Below are 15060 nucleotides of genomic sequence, written 5' to 3'. Positions count from 1 at the left end.
TAACATCATAATCATAGTGATAATTCTGAAGAAAAAGACAATATTTCGATTTTTGATAATTTGAATCTCCTCCTCCTCATACGAAAATAAATTGCTACAATACCACGATGTAGTGAAATGAAAGTCTTTTTTTGCACTCTAAATGGCCGGGTTGAACTATTTCTGCTCATTAAAATATCTCTTTCATTTATTCATGGCGGTTATCATTCAAGGAAAACGTCCAATTAGAAAGATTGATTTGGTTCAGAGGTAACCGTTATGGTAACTTGTTATTATACGTTAATATTTAATAATAAAACACACTGTTGGAAATTATATCTTAAAAAATCATTCGTTTGATGATAAATATTGAAAAAAAAAGAATGTGCATTGTGTGCGAGATGGGATTCTAGCATACCTAATTGTACCTGGTATTTGCAATGTATAGAAATGAGTTGGTATCACATGAAAAAACTTAAAAACGTAGGCCTTTAGTAGTCCAACGCCCAGTGACCCGATTTCTCGTTTTTTTCAGAAGTATATTTTTTTTCCTACCCAACATATTCTCCCCGCCCTAATAATTACCTCAAAATCCCATTGCATCTCATCACCTGTTCCATCCACTCACTCCGTACGCCTATCTCCTCCAGCAATAGCCTCTCTAGAACCACTGTAGAGATCATTTCCTCGTACTCTCCATCCGTTGCACGCTCTCCGTTCTCTACTCACACTCTACCGTTAATCCAAACTATTCTCATAGTTTGAGGATTTCAGTTTGCGGAGGCATCTGACGGCTGAAATAATTTGCGCTCCCAAGGATGTTTTCGGAGAAAGTTTAAGGAAGGTTTATTTAGAGAGAGGAAGAAAGGTGAGGAGGAACTTTGTGGCGGCGTTTGGCATTTCTTTCCTCTAAGGATTCCCTGGTAGATCGTCCAATTCGGCGAAAGGATTACTATTAGAGACGTAAGACTCAAAGTTTGGTGGCAAATAGGATAAACTTTTTCCCCAGTTATTCGCCAGATAAAGCTGCACAGTGGCGCGCCCAAATATTTGAGGCCTCGGGCCACTTTTCTAAATGAATCACTAATACTATATATGGATGAAATACTAGCCAATGATTTAAATTCTTGTAATTGGCAGTAGAATATGCCGTTCATTTGAAGAACGTTAACGTTTGAGGATAAGATTTCAACCTTTCCATTTTTAAACATTTCTCTTTGATAATTAAGTGCCGAGTTTTTTGTTGTGCCTTTAACATGTATTTTAATGGCATAGTTATCTGTTGCGTCAACTAATGCTCTAATTCTCTCGCAGTGTTGTTTTTAGCTTATTTTCGGCTAACGAGGTATGGAATTTTTTCTTGATTTATACAGCAGAAAAAACTGGTCAGTTTTGTACCAAAATGATTAGGAGCCAGGAGAAATGAACTTAGGGAGGAAAAAACTTAATTTCAATTATGCTCAAATGCATATTTTTATCTTTCAAGTTGATATTTAAGGTCATTTTCTTCAATTTGAGACTTAAAATAGTACAAAATACTTTCGCTTTTACGAGAGTCACTTTTAATTTTACCAGTGCAGTGGCTTGGTGGACAAGAGCGTGTGGCTACTTATCGAGGTGTTCCGGATTGAAAGTCTGGCGAAGCCTTATGCCACCATAAAATGACAGTCATTGTGACACGTTGACAATCGGGAAAAAGGAATTGGCCTTCCCTTCTTCAATGAGCATCTTGCACACGTATGCGCATGGTAATGAAAAATCAAATGGTGAGAGTTGTGCACATATCCACAGCCAATGCGACGTTACAGTGTACCACTTGAGGTACCTTTTCTATTTTTCTCTAAAGGGGAATCCTCTACAAATATCGTCTCCGATGCCGATCATTTCCTTGTACGTCCTTCTCTTCACCCTCTTCACGCTTTCCGTTCTCCTCGCTAAAAATAATGGGAACTATTCTCAGAATTAGAGGGTTTGGAGTGAGGACTCAGTTTAGATCGGAAATCATATACCATTATGGTTCGGGATCTAAAGCGGTACTCAATGTGACAATGGTATGGTATGGTATTTGGAGGAGGCGACCGACAGCTGAAGTCATTTGCGCCATGAGGGAAGGGTAGGTGAGGAAGGGTGGAGAGAAACCCGGCGTCGGCATTAGCCTGCTCTTAACGAAAGGCGCCAAGGGGAACACGGCTTAACGTCCCATCCGACGGACGGAGTGTTGCACTTGAAATATCCTCCACACAACATTCAAGCAGGGATCGGGCAGTCTCTGAAAATTCTCTGCCGCTGCCGGGATTTGTACCCGGGCCCACCGGGTGGGAAGCCAACACACCAACCCGATCCCCCAATGTGACAATGCCTTCCATTCACAACTGATAACATGTATGAAAACAGCAAGAAAGGTAACAAAGCATTGGCGTAGTTTAGGCCAGGGGAAGGCGATTGGTCAAGGAAGGTAATTAACCTGGTCAGAATTTTACCTGGAGCCGCAAAATCCCATGATTTTATGTTTATTAAAATACACAATTCGCTATTTAAAGGTTGCGTTGAAAATTATTTAATTCGCATAGAAGTTTATCATTTCCCGAATGAACTCGATTTTAGAGGTTTACTTTTAATTTTACAGGACATATCACTACCCTTCCGACCGATCTATTTTCATACCGTATTACTCGCTTTTTACTTCTGCCATTATCTTGAAATTTTTATGGTATATTGAGTGGGTCCTTAGTTAATGACTGCTAAAATTTTTAATACGAAAGTTTTACCTCGATATTTTCTCAGTTATAAAAATTTCATTTAGACATCTGTCGAAAAAGATCAATCTCTGTACCCTGAAAATTTCAAGACAATAACATACATTTTCAGCAATAAAATTTGTCACGAAAACAATGATGATCTAATTAGAGGATCGCTTTTGGGCTATGCGTGTCCAGTGCTGAAATTCAGACGAAGCCTATGAAAACTGTTGCATAAATTTCCTCGCCATTCGAGGCGTATTAGGATAAGGAATCCCCCCTTACCCTGAATGTATAGGTACTCTACCTTGTCCACGCATTCACCTAAAATACAACGTTTTTAGCTGCCTCAAGAAGAGGCAGAATTCGTCTGAATTGCACACGGTTATAAGAATAGGCAGGGAAGATATATTGGGCTCCCTTACTCCTGACTGGAGCCATCTCTCGTATTTCAATTTTTTTTACCTTTTTCCTAGCATCCAATAATTTTTTTCTCGTGGGAGAAGTCGCAGAAAGGAAATTGGATGACTGTGGTGGGTGCAGAACGAATGAGAGAGGAGAGGTAAAATTCGGGAAAACGGAAAGAGGAGACAGAATACAGACAAAGGGGAGATGTGTGGGATGCGGAAAGCGAAGGATACCTCCCTGTGATGAGGACTATTTTCATCTTTCGACGAAAGTATAGAGCTTTAAGGCAGAAGAGGAGATCTTTCACCGAAGGCGTAGGAAGAACCAAGATTATTTTGGAAAGGGAAGGGCACATCCGTAGGTGGCGACGGCAATCTTGATACCAGCCTCGAGAGTTCATTAATATCCTCTGTCATCATTTCCGCAAGCTACCCTGTCAGTGTATCCAGTTTAATAACGTCAAAAATAGCAATTTAACTTTTCCACGACATATAGAGACGAAGGTGTGCTGATTTCTCAGAATTATTTCGAGATTATAAATGAATAAAATACATTTTCAATCTCTTCGTTCGAAGGAAGTCACTAAGCAGTTTTTAACTTCCAGTTAATAAACATAGTTTGATATCGTTAGGAAATTCAATTCTAGAAATGGCATAAAAAATGGCAACCCTGAGCATGAAGAGTAATTTGGTAGCCATTTTAATTATTGTTATCACTGATAATCTGCAGGGGGCGAGGTCTCTTAGTGGGAAAGAAAGATTTCCTCCCAGTTTGAGTTTTTTAATACTTCGTGAAACATGCGAGACTCCTTAAGTTCAGTTTTTTTTTGCGTTTAGAAAGAAATATTCAGAAATCACTGGTATGAAGTAAGATCTGATGCTTTCCCGGCGAATATAGTCAAAGAAGGCTATTCGGGCTTTCAGCCGGGTGGTCTCTCTCCATTCTGCCGACGTTTGGGAACTCGAGTCTTGTTCCATCCTCGGGCTTGCAAGTGACCCTCAAACGTGACGCCGGGTATTCCCTAAGCAATGCATGGAAACAGGCCCGAAGGAAAATCCGATTGGCTGCCTCCCGGCCAATAACGTTATACTTTCCACCTGATGAAGAGTATATTAGCTGGCCAACTTCATCCAGCTCTGATAATGGAACACTACTCGAGTTCCGAAACGTCGGCGGAATGGAGAGAGACCACCCGGCTGAAAGCCCGAATAGCCTTCTCTGAAATCACTAGTATATTTTCCTGGAGGTTTTATAGATACAATTAAAATAAAAATGGGTACAAATACATCAGATACAATCTTGTATCTGGAGATTTTGCTGCTTGATCTTTACAAGCAAATTAGTCTTATTCATTTTACACATCTAGTAAAATGAACGTTAGCGTTTGATTGCGAGCATTTTACGTTGCACGTCAGGTGATGGAAGTGATACGTTCCATTAATAACTTTCATTTATTGAAAGTCGATTTTTAACTAGTTTCCCACTCTTGGTTATTATTAAATCAGCGATGTGGAGAGTAGTCGTCCATATTTTTATATTTCATAGCTTCAAGCTTTTGATATAATTTCCCTGGATATGTTGTACGACCTCAAAATATACGTAGGGATAAAAAATCTTAATTCTCTTCATTGAGAGGAAAGGTGAAATCAAGCTTGCTAGGAAACTAACGGGAGGTTTTTTTCTCCCTTTAGGAAACATGTGAAAGCTGATATTGTGCTGCTTCCAAATCACTGATTCAATTTATTTATAATGAAAATAGAGATGATTTGGATGGAAATAATAGTAGAATATGCTTGAAAAGGACGTACTCTGATAAACAAGCACGCGCAGGGGCAAAAAGAACATAAGCATTAAATAAATTAATCAAAAAATAGATTTAATAATTAATTTTTGATTAAGTTTTTAATGAAACGAATAATAAGAAAATAAACCTCCTTGTCTTGTCTTAAGTTTCCACGTTTAAATATGACGGAGAAAACACTACAAGTTCAAAACCAAAAACGTGGTGTTCGTTCACTTTAGATTGGACTCTTCTCTTCATTGGAGTTCACTTTAGAATGGTATAAATTCATCATCATACATTTGAGGTATCAGTTCTAGTTTTAAGGAATATTTGCAGAGGAAGTTTTGATTTGAGATGATGAAAGTACGACGCATGGCGTTTTTGGTTTTGAACTTAGTCTTTCATCTGTTAGATTTAAACGTGGCGCAAGGCGGCGTGGTTTATTTTTTATTTACAGTTCGAATAAAACCGAGGTTTTTTAGTTCAATTTCAATTTATTGTTTAAATATTTTCTTTTTAGTAAAACAAAAACTTGGATTTTAGCGAATTTGCAATCTATTTGTTATTATTACTACAACAGATTGTTAGCATTTGGTCAACATCGAATTAACAGTTTTGAAATTTCGTAAATAATTAAAAGTTATAGTGCAGCTGAGCGATTAATACTTATGTTCATTTTCGAAAAGGACGGCTTATTTTATCCCCGACAAAATAGAAATAGCGAAAGAGTGTATCCCAATCTGATGGGTACTGAAACTTTTACATCGATGGCTCATCGGGTTGGTTAAATCTGAGTAGCAAGATTTTTCCCGGAAGGCTAAACAAAGCTGAGGCAAGAAAGTGAATCAATAAAAACATGACAAAAATTGACGAACCACCACTAGTTGAGTGTTAGTGATGTTTGCTCTTTCGCGCGTGTGGTGAGGGGCCCTCGATGCTAAGCCCCCAGAGGCGAGAAGTCTTATTCGAGATCGCTCGAGTCCCTTCAGCTGGAACACTCCTCTCCATGGGACTGCATGGAGGAGGCAACAGTCCTCCCTATAGAAGCTTAATAAATGCTGCCAACTTGCTCCCTTTATTTCTATTCTCATAACTGTCGGCGATGAACGCAGAACGATCCATTTATTCTCAATATTTGAAAGATAGTATTTACACACGCGAGGAGCAGCGTTGTAGAGTTATGAATCCGGGTGATTAAATCATAACGAATGTAAATTTCGGTTAACAGACCTGATTATGAAGTAATTAGTCGTGGAATCGGGATCGTCTACCGTCAGCGTATGATTAGCGATTTTAGTTGACCCATTAAAATGTGAATGGTGTGCCAGAAAATCTAGTGGCTGAGTGGATAATTCTTTACTGTAATATTCGTATTTTGATCGCTCGCATTGTTGACGAAGGGTCCTCGATGCAAACCCCGAGGTGAGGAGTCTTAATGGCCACCCTTCGAGTTCCTCGCCTTCTTCCTGGAGCACTCTACCCCTCGACTCATTCATTCAGTCTAAAATCTCATTCTTCTCTTCCTCCCGTTCCGGAGACAGCCCTACTATAGATGCCGTACTCCCTGTTCCATGCGATACCCGCTCGTCGACGGAAAAATTCTTCGTCCTCGCTATTTTTTCCTATTTTTTTCACTCGATGAATTGTGAATCGGACCAAGTGGGTCGTAAAAAGTCTCTCTTGGGAGAAACATGGTGTGAAACAAAAAACAAAAGCAACCACAAAGCAGAGACCACATCGGGGGGGGACATAAAAACTCGTATGTCGGACGAAGTGCTGTGCTGAGGTCGGCCCATAAAAGTAATTACACGGAATTCTGAGGGTGAGCGCCCGGAAATTGGCTCGAGTGCGTAACCTTTAGGCTTTCGGATCGCTCCATGAGATTCGAAGCCCTCGGATCAGCAACAATAGAGCTTCCTCCAGACCTACGCGATCATCAGATGCGATGGGGTTGTTTAAGGATATCATTCAGTTTTTTTTTACTCGGAACGCTGGAACTAGCGAAAGACTAATTATTAAATGATTCATGCATTTCAACGGATTTTTTAGTCATCTAGAATTTGCATTTGCGCCTCGCATATCATTTGGATTGAATTTATTTATTAATATTTATTTTACTAGGTAATTTAATATAAATTTAAAGTAAAGAAACCTCACATCATATTGATTTCTTAGACATTTAAGGGTAGGCAGACAAAAGAAATGTCAAATATGAATCATATTCCAAGCAATTTAAGGTTCTTGCATATTTTCAAATATTCTCTATGGTTAGTTAACTTTATTTTTTGGAAACTTACTTTGATAAAGTGGGATTTTTTACATATAAGATACCTCGTTAAACCTGGAATGAGTTATTTCTTTGGAAATTACTATGTAATTAATAAAAATAAATTGAAAAAATTTTAGCTTTAAATTTGAGTGGAGGAGATATTAGAGAGGTAAATCCACATAGCTAGTGGACATAGATAGTAAAAAAAGTTACACCGGAGGCTCTTGGTCCAGAATGAGGTACACCTTTACCTGAAATATGGACGATATTACCTGAAATCCTCTCGCTTCAGCGAAGGAACTGACCATTACTATCAAAAGGGGAAATTTATCAATCGGCCGGCATATAATTTAATTCGCTCGTATTGCGCCCGCTAAGTTGGTAAGATACTTGGTGAACGAGGATGATTAAGTTGAAAGACTTGACGGTTTAAAGATTTAAAAATAATCAGGGTAAGTGTTGAAACTTTGGACAGCTAGAAAACTGCGACTCAAATAGTGTCCTTACTGCCTTGTGGCTTTCATGTTTTTGTAAAACCCATGACGACGGTATCGTTTGAAAGAGTGCTCCTATAAATCCCTCAACACAGCGTGTTTGTTTGTTCGCTTTCGTCCACTTCCTCCCAGTGATTAACCTGTTCTCATCTACGTTGACGAAATTCCGATACCATCAGTTGGTGTAGGTTGTTAGGGCGGCGCGCCGCGGCGGTCAGCTATTAATTTTCTGCTTTACAACATTATGGAGGTATTACCCCTGCTTGGATCGGACAGATTAAATTTTTGATTTTACGAAATGGTTTTTGAATATGAAAAAAATTCGACGACAAACAAATGCTAATTGACAGTCGCAGCAATGCATTGACGACTTCATTCCTCGTATCTGTTATTCCTTAGGGGGAATTAAAAGGAATTTTCTACATATGATGAAGCTTGTCTCCTTAACAGACTAAATGAAATTCAAACAGTTATCGTAATATCGCATGTTTTGCTATTTTCATGTAACCATGGCAGTGGGTATTCCTATTCTTGTCTCCATTTATATAATTATTAACTCTTAGACTAAAAATATTATAATCCCGTGAAAAAAGTTGCACCTCAGACCCCGAATCTCGTGCATAAATAATTCTTCTTCTCTCGTGGAAACGTTTACATAAAAAATTCAAATTCATTTTTGAAACTCTAATTTCACTGAGTAAATGGAGATATTTGGGTCCATTAATCAACCGGAATCGAGCCATCACCATCAGCCGTTCAACACAGCAGAACGTTCATTGAATTGACCCTACGAAGCTAACTTGCATCCTCAGCAAATATCCGAATTTCATTCCGAAGCCCATGTAGCAGTGAAATTGGTTCGGCTGAGGCTCTTCAACGAAAAGGTGGCTCGATTTCCGCTGTCAATTTTCGTTCTGACGGGAATGCGCCGTGGGCAGTAGATTGATTACCTGGCACTCGCTTTGTGTCTTTCTTTGCATTAATGAGCTATTAGCTAAAATGCTATTTTCCTCTATAATATTTTACTGAATTCAAAATTATATCCATGATTAGCATCAGTTGAATTGCAATTCAGAACAGATTTCATTTATCGAGAGGGAGCAATGATTTTCAGTTTTTCCAAATAAAAAAAATAACGAATGGGAAAAACATCCCGAACTAGTCAATGGATTAATTTTTGGCTCATTTTTCCTATAAAACCGCATAACTCGTTTAGAATCATTATCATGATGTGTTCAATGTTTTTATGAGCTGCTAAAGGTTAAACTGACCTACATAATATTAGTTTTTTAAGCTTCGTATAAATTTTGTGGCAGAAAAAATTCCACACAACTACTCCCTAACACTTCATAAGATTAAAACTTATAGAACTTATGTTAATGGTACACCATCCGAGGAGGATACTGAGTTATAGAAGAAAAGAAAATACCCGATGCTGGCCGTAGATAATGCCGGAGGGTTATGAGGGAATATTACATACGCCCAACGGTTTTAAGCAATAAAAAGGTGTTTTTTTTCTAACAGAGGCGAAATAATTTTTCGTTTATTTTATTTTATTTCGTTTATTACTTTTTCATATTTTGCCAAAATATAGAAAAAAATGGCTGTTGTGCGAGCCAGAAAATTTCGATTGCAAAAAAGTGTGGCACATTCACTCGGGGAGTATCTATTGCATTTCTGGAGAATCATAGTTGAATTTGAAAAATTTAAATATGCGTTTTCTGCGACGAGACCGTTTTACTCAGTTGTTTTTGTGCAAGCAAATAATTCCACAAAACATATACCACTCTGCATGGAAATAAACCAGGTTAAAATCTCTTTTCATTGATTTTAACGAAGTTTAAAATTTTGCGTTCAATGACACTCAAAATTTTCCGTATTAGTTATTTAGTTTTTATCTATACAACGCTTTCACAGTGACTTATGCAAATTAATACTTTCTGATCTGATAAGTAAGACATTCAAGGAAAAGAATTAACCACCTCACATGGACCATCTGTTGAGATATTTATCGCTGTTAGAACTTTCTGTAACGGCAGGTAATGGCCCCGCATTAGGAAACTTACAGGAATTAAATCTCTTCGGTAGCACGTTGCGGAGAAAACTAAAAAGAGGAAAAGTGCTTAGGATTACGCACACGTTCATAAAAATTTCGAGTAAGCACATTTTGATGCACTCAAGTAGATCAAAGTACTCTACACTTCTCAGTCATGATAGGAATCGTTATCCGTATGGGATGAATTATTGTAACACACAAGGGAAGGCTAGGAAGTCCAGGCGAACTTTTCCTCAGTCCGCACCTGCCACACTACACACTCAGCGGAGGGGTCGGAGACCACCGGCTGGCCGGCAGCGAGGATTCCCTCAGCGCGCGCGCTCGCCGGCCGGCGGACTTGACCTTCCCTTACCTGAGTCGCGACGAAGGACCTCCGCAGCCATCGGATGACCTTGCCCCTCGCCCTGGTCAGGAGCGACCGCCTGCGCGGCTCATGCCCCGACGACGACCGTCTCGACCTCGGGGTCAACGTGGCGGTCCTCGGGAGGGCCCCGGCGGGCCCCCGGGAGACCACGGCGACGGTGACCACCCCCGCCTCCACCGCCGCCTCCGTCTCCGCCCCCTCCCGCATCGCCGCCTCCTCCGCTCGTCGGCGGCGGAGCACGGAGAGCGAAAGAGGACCGACTGCCGACTACTGTCCGCGCCCCGGGCGGGCGGCAGCGCCCGGCGGCAGCGGCGGGTTCCCGCGCCGCCGCCGCTGCAAGGAGCGGAGGGGTCGGCGGATGCGGAGGGGAGAGTGCGCGCGGCCGAGAAGGGGCCTATGTGCGCCGCGCACTCTGTTCCGTCTCCGAGCCGGGACCCGCTGCCCACCCCTCCCGTGAGCAGGTCGATATCTGCGCGGGGATCCCCGGTTCGAAACTCCTCGCGGTGCTCCCTCCTCCGTGCCTCATGCTTGCTCGCCCGCCCACGACACCCCTGGTGCAACACACGCGACCGACTGGCTGTGCTGGCGCGGGACACCTCGCCCTATATACCCACTACTACTACTATCACCTTCTGCATGCGAAGAGTTTCCTTCCGTTCCGCTTTTATTTTTCCCGCGCAACTCCTACTCATTCCCTCCACTCCCCCTCCGCAAACCCCAGAGAACACACTCTCCTCAGTCTCGGAATCTCCGTCTCTCTTTCTCTCCCGCAAGGACGGCGCGCATCCTTCTCCGAATTCGCCCGAGTGTTTCCCGAGGGTAAACCGCGACCGAAAACGGAGCCGTTCTCCGCGTTTGCTTTTGTGTTGGTGGTTTAAGTTTGAATGCTCCAACTGCTAAGTTCAATGGGACCGCGTGACGCAAAATATTTCATAGAGCCGCGAAAATAATTCATTCGTTTTCTCGGTATTGGTTTCCCAGGGTTGTGACGCAATTTACTTCATTAACGGCATGAATATACTAACAATAATTTGGATAATTTACCTTTGCTATTCAATTGACATTAAATAGCTTATCGTGCTGCTGTGTGTTAAAAATAAAAATATAGGCATGAATTGAATTGAAAAATAAAATCCAGTGTTGGTGTCCGTGGAAGAAAATATTGACGAATTTACTTCCTAGTGGAAATAAGGAAATATTTTAACACAGCAAGGACCTAATGGATGTGGCAATTTTGAATTAAATCATTAAAAAAGAAGACCAGTTGCCAATAGAGCGAAAAATGTAAAAATTTAAGAAGAATCTAAATATACGAATAAGGAAAATGTGAAAACTAAGATTAACTCAATTACATGCCAAGCGGAAATTTTTTCCTTGATTAATATTAATCCAAAATTAAAAATGGTGTTTAATTTAGGGTAAATGTAGTTTCATGCAAGAACAAAATGTGGTGGGTTCTAAAAATCTAAATAGACTAAAATCCTCGAGAGGAGAAGTAAAAGAAAACAGCTGTGAACTAGCCAACGTTGAGCCTTTGCGGAGTTACCATAAACTGCAAGAAATTCATGCGTGAAAAAAATTATGGGCCTCAAGCTGAACTCGAAAAAGTATATGCCGCCAGCTTGAACAAATTAAATTATTGAGGCAACATTCTCCTCATCGTGAGATGCGCTGTAGTGAATTTCTGATAGCTTTATGGAAAAAGATTGTGTGGAAAGCGGATATTACCCGAAGGCGGATATATAAAAAAGAGCATAAATGAAGTTCACGCGATTAAAGTCCAGGAATGGAAAAGTACGATGAAATACCTCCGGGAAAGAAGAGATAATGAGTACGGAAGAAGTGATGTTGTAAGAACGGGACATACAAGAACACATGTCTGCAGTTAACCAATTCCAGGATTGAAAGACGGATGATTATGAAACGGTACTCTTTCCTGAATAAAACGCCCTAATTATTATCAGCCAGGATGAATATCTTCCGTACCCTTCCTTCGAGGCATCCCCTGCTGCGGGGGTATCCTCTTCCCTTTAATACTTCCTTTACACTGGACTACCTCACTTCCGTTCCCATCTGGCGAATCTGCGAACGGTGCTGGAGTTAGTTCCGTCAACTCCTTCCGTTTGAAAGGAGAGAAGAAGAAAAGTGCACCCAGTTGAGCTAGGGAAGATGAGGAGCTTTTAAACTCGCGCGGAGCCAGAGGAAGGTGGGTGGTCTTCCTCATGCGCTTCTTTTTTTTCGAGGGACTGAAGTGCTTGCTCGAAGGATAGTCGTCGCAAAATTGACTCCCTCGAAAGCATGAGAGAGGTTAAGAGACCACCATGAGGAATTTCCATTTTTTTATTTACAAATTCAATCTCGTAAAGGAGAATAAAGGGCTCATATTTTAATTTAGCATCCAGCGTCGTGTGTCCACCCTAATCAAGTAAGCATTTTAGCTTCGTGGAAATTTTACCGCAGCGAGAAAAAAAAAGAGTTGATAATTTGCGAATACGATACGAGTTATTACTTTTTTATATAAATAAAAATATTCACGTGAGGCAGCTTCGGGAAACCTATACCCCATATCTTTACATTTTATAAAATCCTTAAAAAACTGTAGGGAGCCCCTCACAACCAGAAAATCGATCTAGCAAAATAAAAACCGGCTTATACTCATGTCGGGGAAATATTTTCACTCATAAAAGCATTATTTGTAAAACTCTACTCAAATCTACTAAGCGATTTATTCAATATCTATCTAATTACAAAATATTTGCATATTAAAAAGCATTCTCGTACGTTGCAATCGAAGTTTTATAAAATTGAAAAGAGCTCCAATGTGGTGGGTTACATATGTTACAATACATTTATACAAGAAAAAAAAGTCGCACAAAATGTTCCAAAATATGTGTGCGCGCGGAAGTATCGAAACTTTTCGGTGGATACGGCAAAGAGACTGTAATCATTTAGCTGACCTTTTTTTCAAGAAAATAAATTAGAATATAGAACAGCTACAGAGGAGTGAATTTTAAGTTGAACAGAAACGCAGATTCGTAGGACAAAACGCGGTAATAGGTTGAGGATGATACGCGGGAACGCAGAGGAATACAAAGGATGCAACAGAAGACTAACGCAAATCTGATAATAAGGCGTTTGATGTTTAAACTCACTCGGTCTTCGAGTTTAAATCAGTATCGCCCGATTGAATCTCCGAACTATAAATAACACTCGCGAAGGAAACTGAGTTTTTCCTAATTACCGTCGCAAATTTCAATGTTCAAATAAAGAAACATGTGAATATTTCGGTGAATCTAATTGAATGCCTGATAATGTATGATGATGATAAAAATCTGGCAAAATTCCTCTCTTCCCGAAGGATCAATACTCTCCTGGCATTCTTGATGAAGGTTTTCAGAAATCATTCGATTAAATCCAACGTAAAATACGATCCCTTCTTTTGCCATGGAAGAATTTTCCTGACCTATTTCCAGATTGGCATTCCAGATTCGCAAGCATTTTGCCTAAAATATTCGTTAACTTATTAGGGATGACTATTGCGGAAATTCCCCAATTTTTCATTGTACCTTTTGTTTTCGAAGGCGATTACTATTCCGAGTTTTGTGATTACAGTTGGAATAAGTGCTTTCGTAGAGCCAAAGTCTTACTTTGGCGCACTGACTTCTCAAAGAAAAAGTTGGGCATGAATAAAATTTCTGATGATATGCTGAGAATAAAATAAGTTCGCAAGTTCCATCTTCTGTGATTTCATCGCTACTTTTATTACTAAATAAAATCATTCTTCTTATTAGAATTAGGTACATGATAACTTGAACATCTGATTATAGTCTCGTGCCTTACGTGGAAATTAGCAATTATGTAAAGAATTACACTGAGGATTTTATTAAATTTACTGGATAAAATTATATCCATATGACGTTTCCACCCCAGTATTCCAAGCCGGCTACGTTTTTTGCTCTTGTTGGGAACCCCCTGTTCAGATGAAGCTGAGGCAATTTGGGAAAGTCTGAATGAATAATTAATCCTGCAAAGTACCGTTTAGGAAAATTTACGACAGGTGGAACACATGAATATGAGCAAAGAGACGGCGCGTGGACCAAGGATAACTCCGAATGCCAACGCATTTCTGTTGATAACTTTTCTTAAGAGGACGCATCACACCCGCTCGACTCCTCTTTTTTCTCGGCAAACAAATCCTTTAAAACTTGCCTTATCACCTACAAAATTTGGATGCATGTAGTTGACCGTCATCAGCATTTTCAAGTGTCTCAAGTTCGAAAATTTCAATTTAACATTTTCTCACGTGTAAAATTTTTATGCATGATAAAAATGCAAATTTTCTGTAAGTTACGCATAATACACTCTGAGAATTTTGAAATGACCCAGCGAATCGTCGCGGAAAAAGACAGAAGAGTATGCCTTTTTTCCGCGACAAATCTGTCGTGAAGAGTTTGCCTTGGCCTATCGTTAGTGAGTGATGCACCTTCACAATTTGCCATGTAACACTGAAAAAACTCTTAGGGAAATGTAGGAAAAATATTTTTACACTTCGTTTAATTTGAATTAACGACTTTTTTATTTCTAAGTAAAAATTTTGCTGATTGACATTATTCCGGTCCAGTATTTTACTATACATAACGCTCAGTCCCCATATCGTTTCCAACAGTGTCGAAACATGTGTTCCACGCATACGAAGTACCATAACATAAAACACCCCCTCACTCAGTTACTGCCTCTACGTGAAAGCTGGCTTTAATAAATGATGAAAATCCGAACTAAGCCACAAGCGTGTTGAATTTAAGTTGAATTTTGAACAGAAATTTCACCATTGTAACCGAGTGAGGATTCATAGAAAAAGTAAAGAACACCAGAATTTACTGAAGGTATGCGCATAATGGCATCTGAGACACGAGACTTATATTCTGATGTACAGAATGAATTACGTTTAGCTGGGTACACCTTTGCCACA

The 15060-nt window shown here is 39.9% G+C and overlaps 1 protein-coding gene across 5 annotated transcripts in view; it reads right to left on the bottom strand.

Annotated features, from left to right (window-relative positions):
• The window catches only part of LOC124167287 (anion exchange protein 2), a 262309-nt gene that overhangs the window by 61786 nt on the left and 185463 nt on the right, over positions 1-15060 (bottom strand). For 2 of the 5 annotated variants that reach the window (XM_046545215.1, XM_046545225.1), the window contains exon 1: positions 10080-10617. The exons of the other annotated variants lie outside the window; for them this stretch is intronic. In XM_046545215.1, the coding sequence (XP_046401171.1) occupies positions 10080-10298 (219 nt within the window). In that variant the 5' untranslated portion in view covers positions 10299-10617. Of the gene's footprint in view, positions 1-10079; positions 10618-15060 lie in introns of those variants that run through there. 5 annotated transcript variants of the gene reach the window in all.

This window comes from Ischnura elegans, chromosome 1 (genome assembly GCF_921293095.1).
Source record: "Ischnura elegans chromosome 1, ioIscEleg1.1, whole genome shotgun sequence".
Classification (NCBI taxonomy): Eukaryota; Metazoa; Arthropoda; class Insecta; order Odonata; family Coenagrionidae; genus Ischnura; species Ischnura elegans.
The sequence above is the reverse complement of the archived record's forward strand: the minus strand, read 5'-3'. Positions and strand labels throughout refer to the sequence as shown.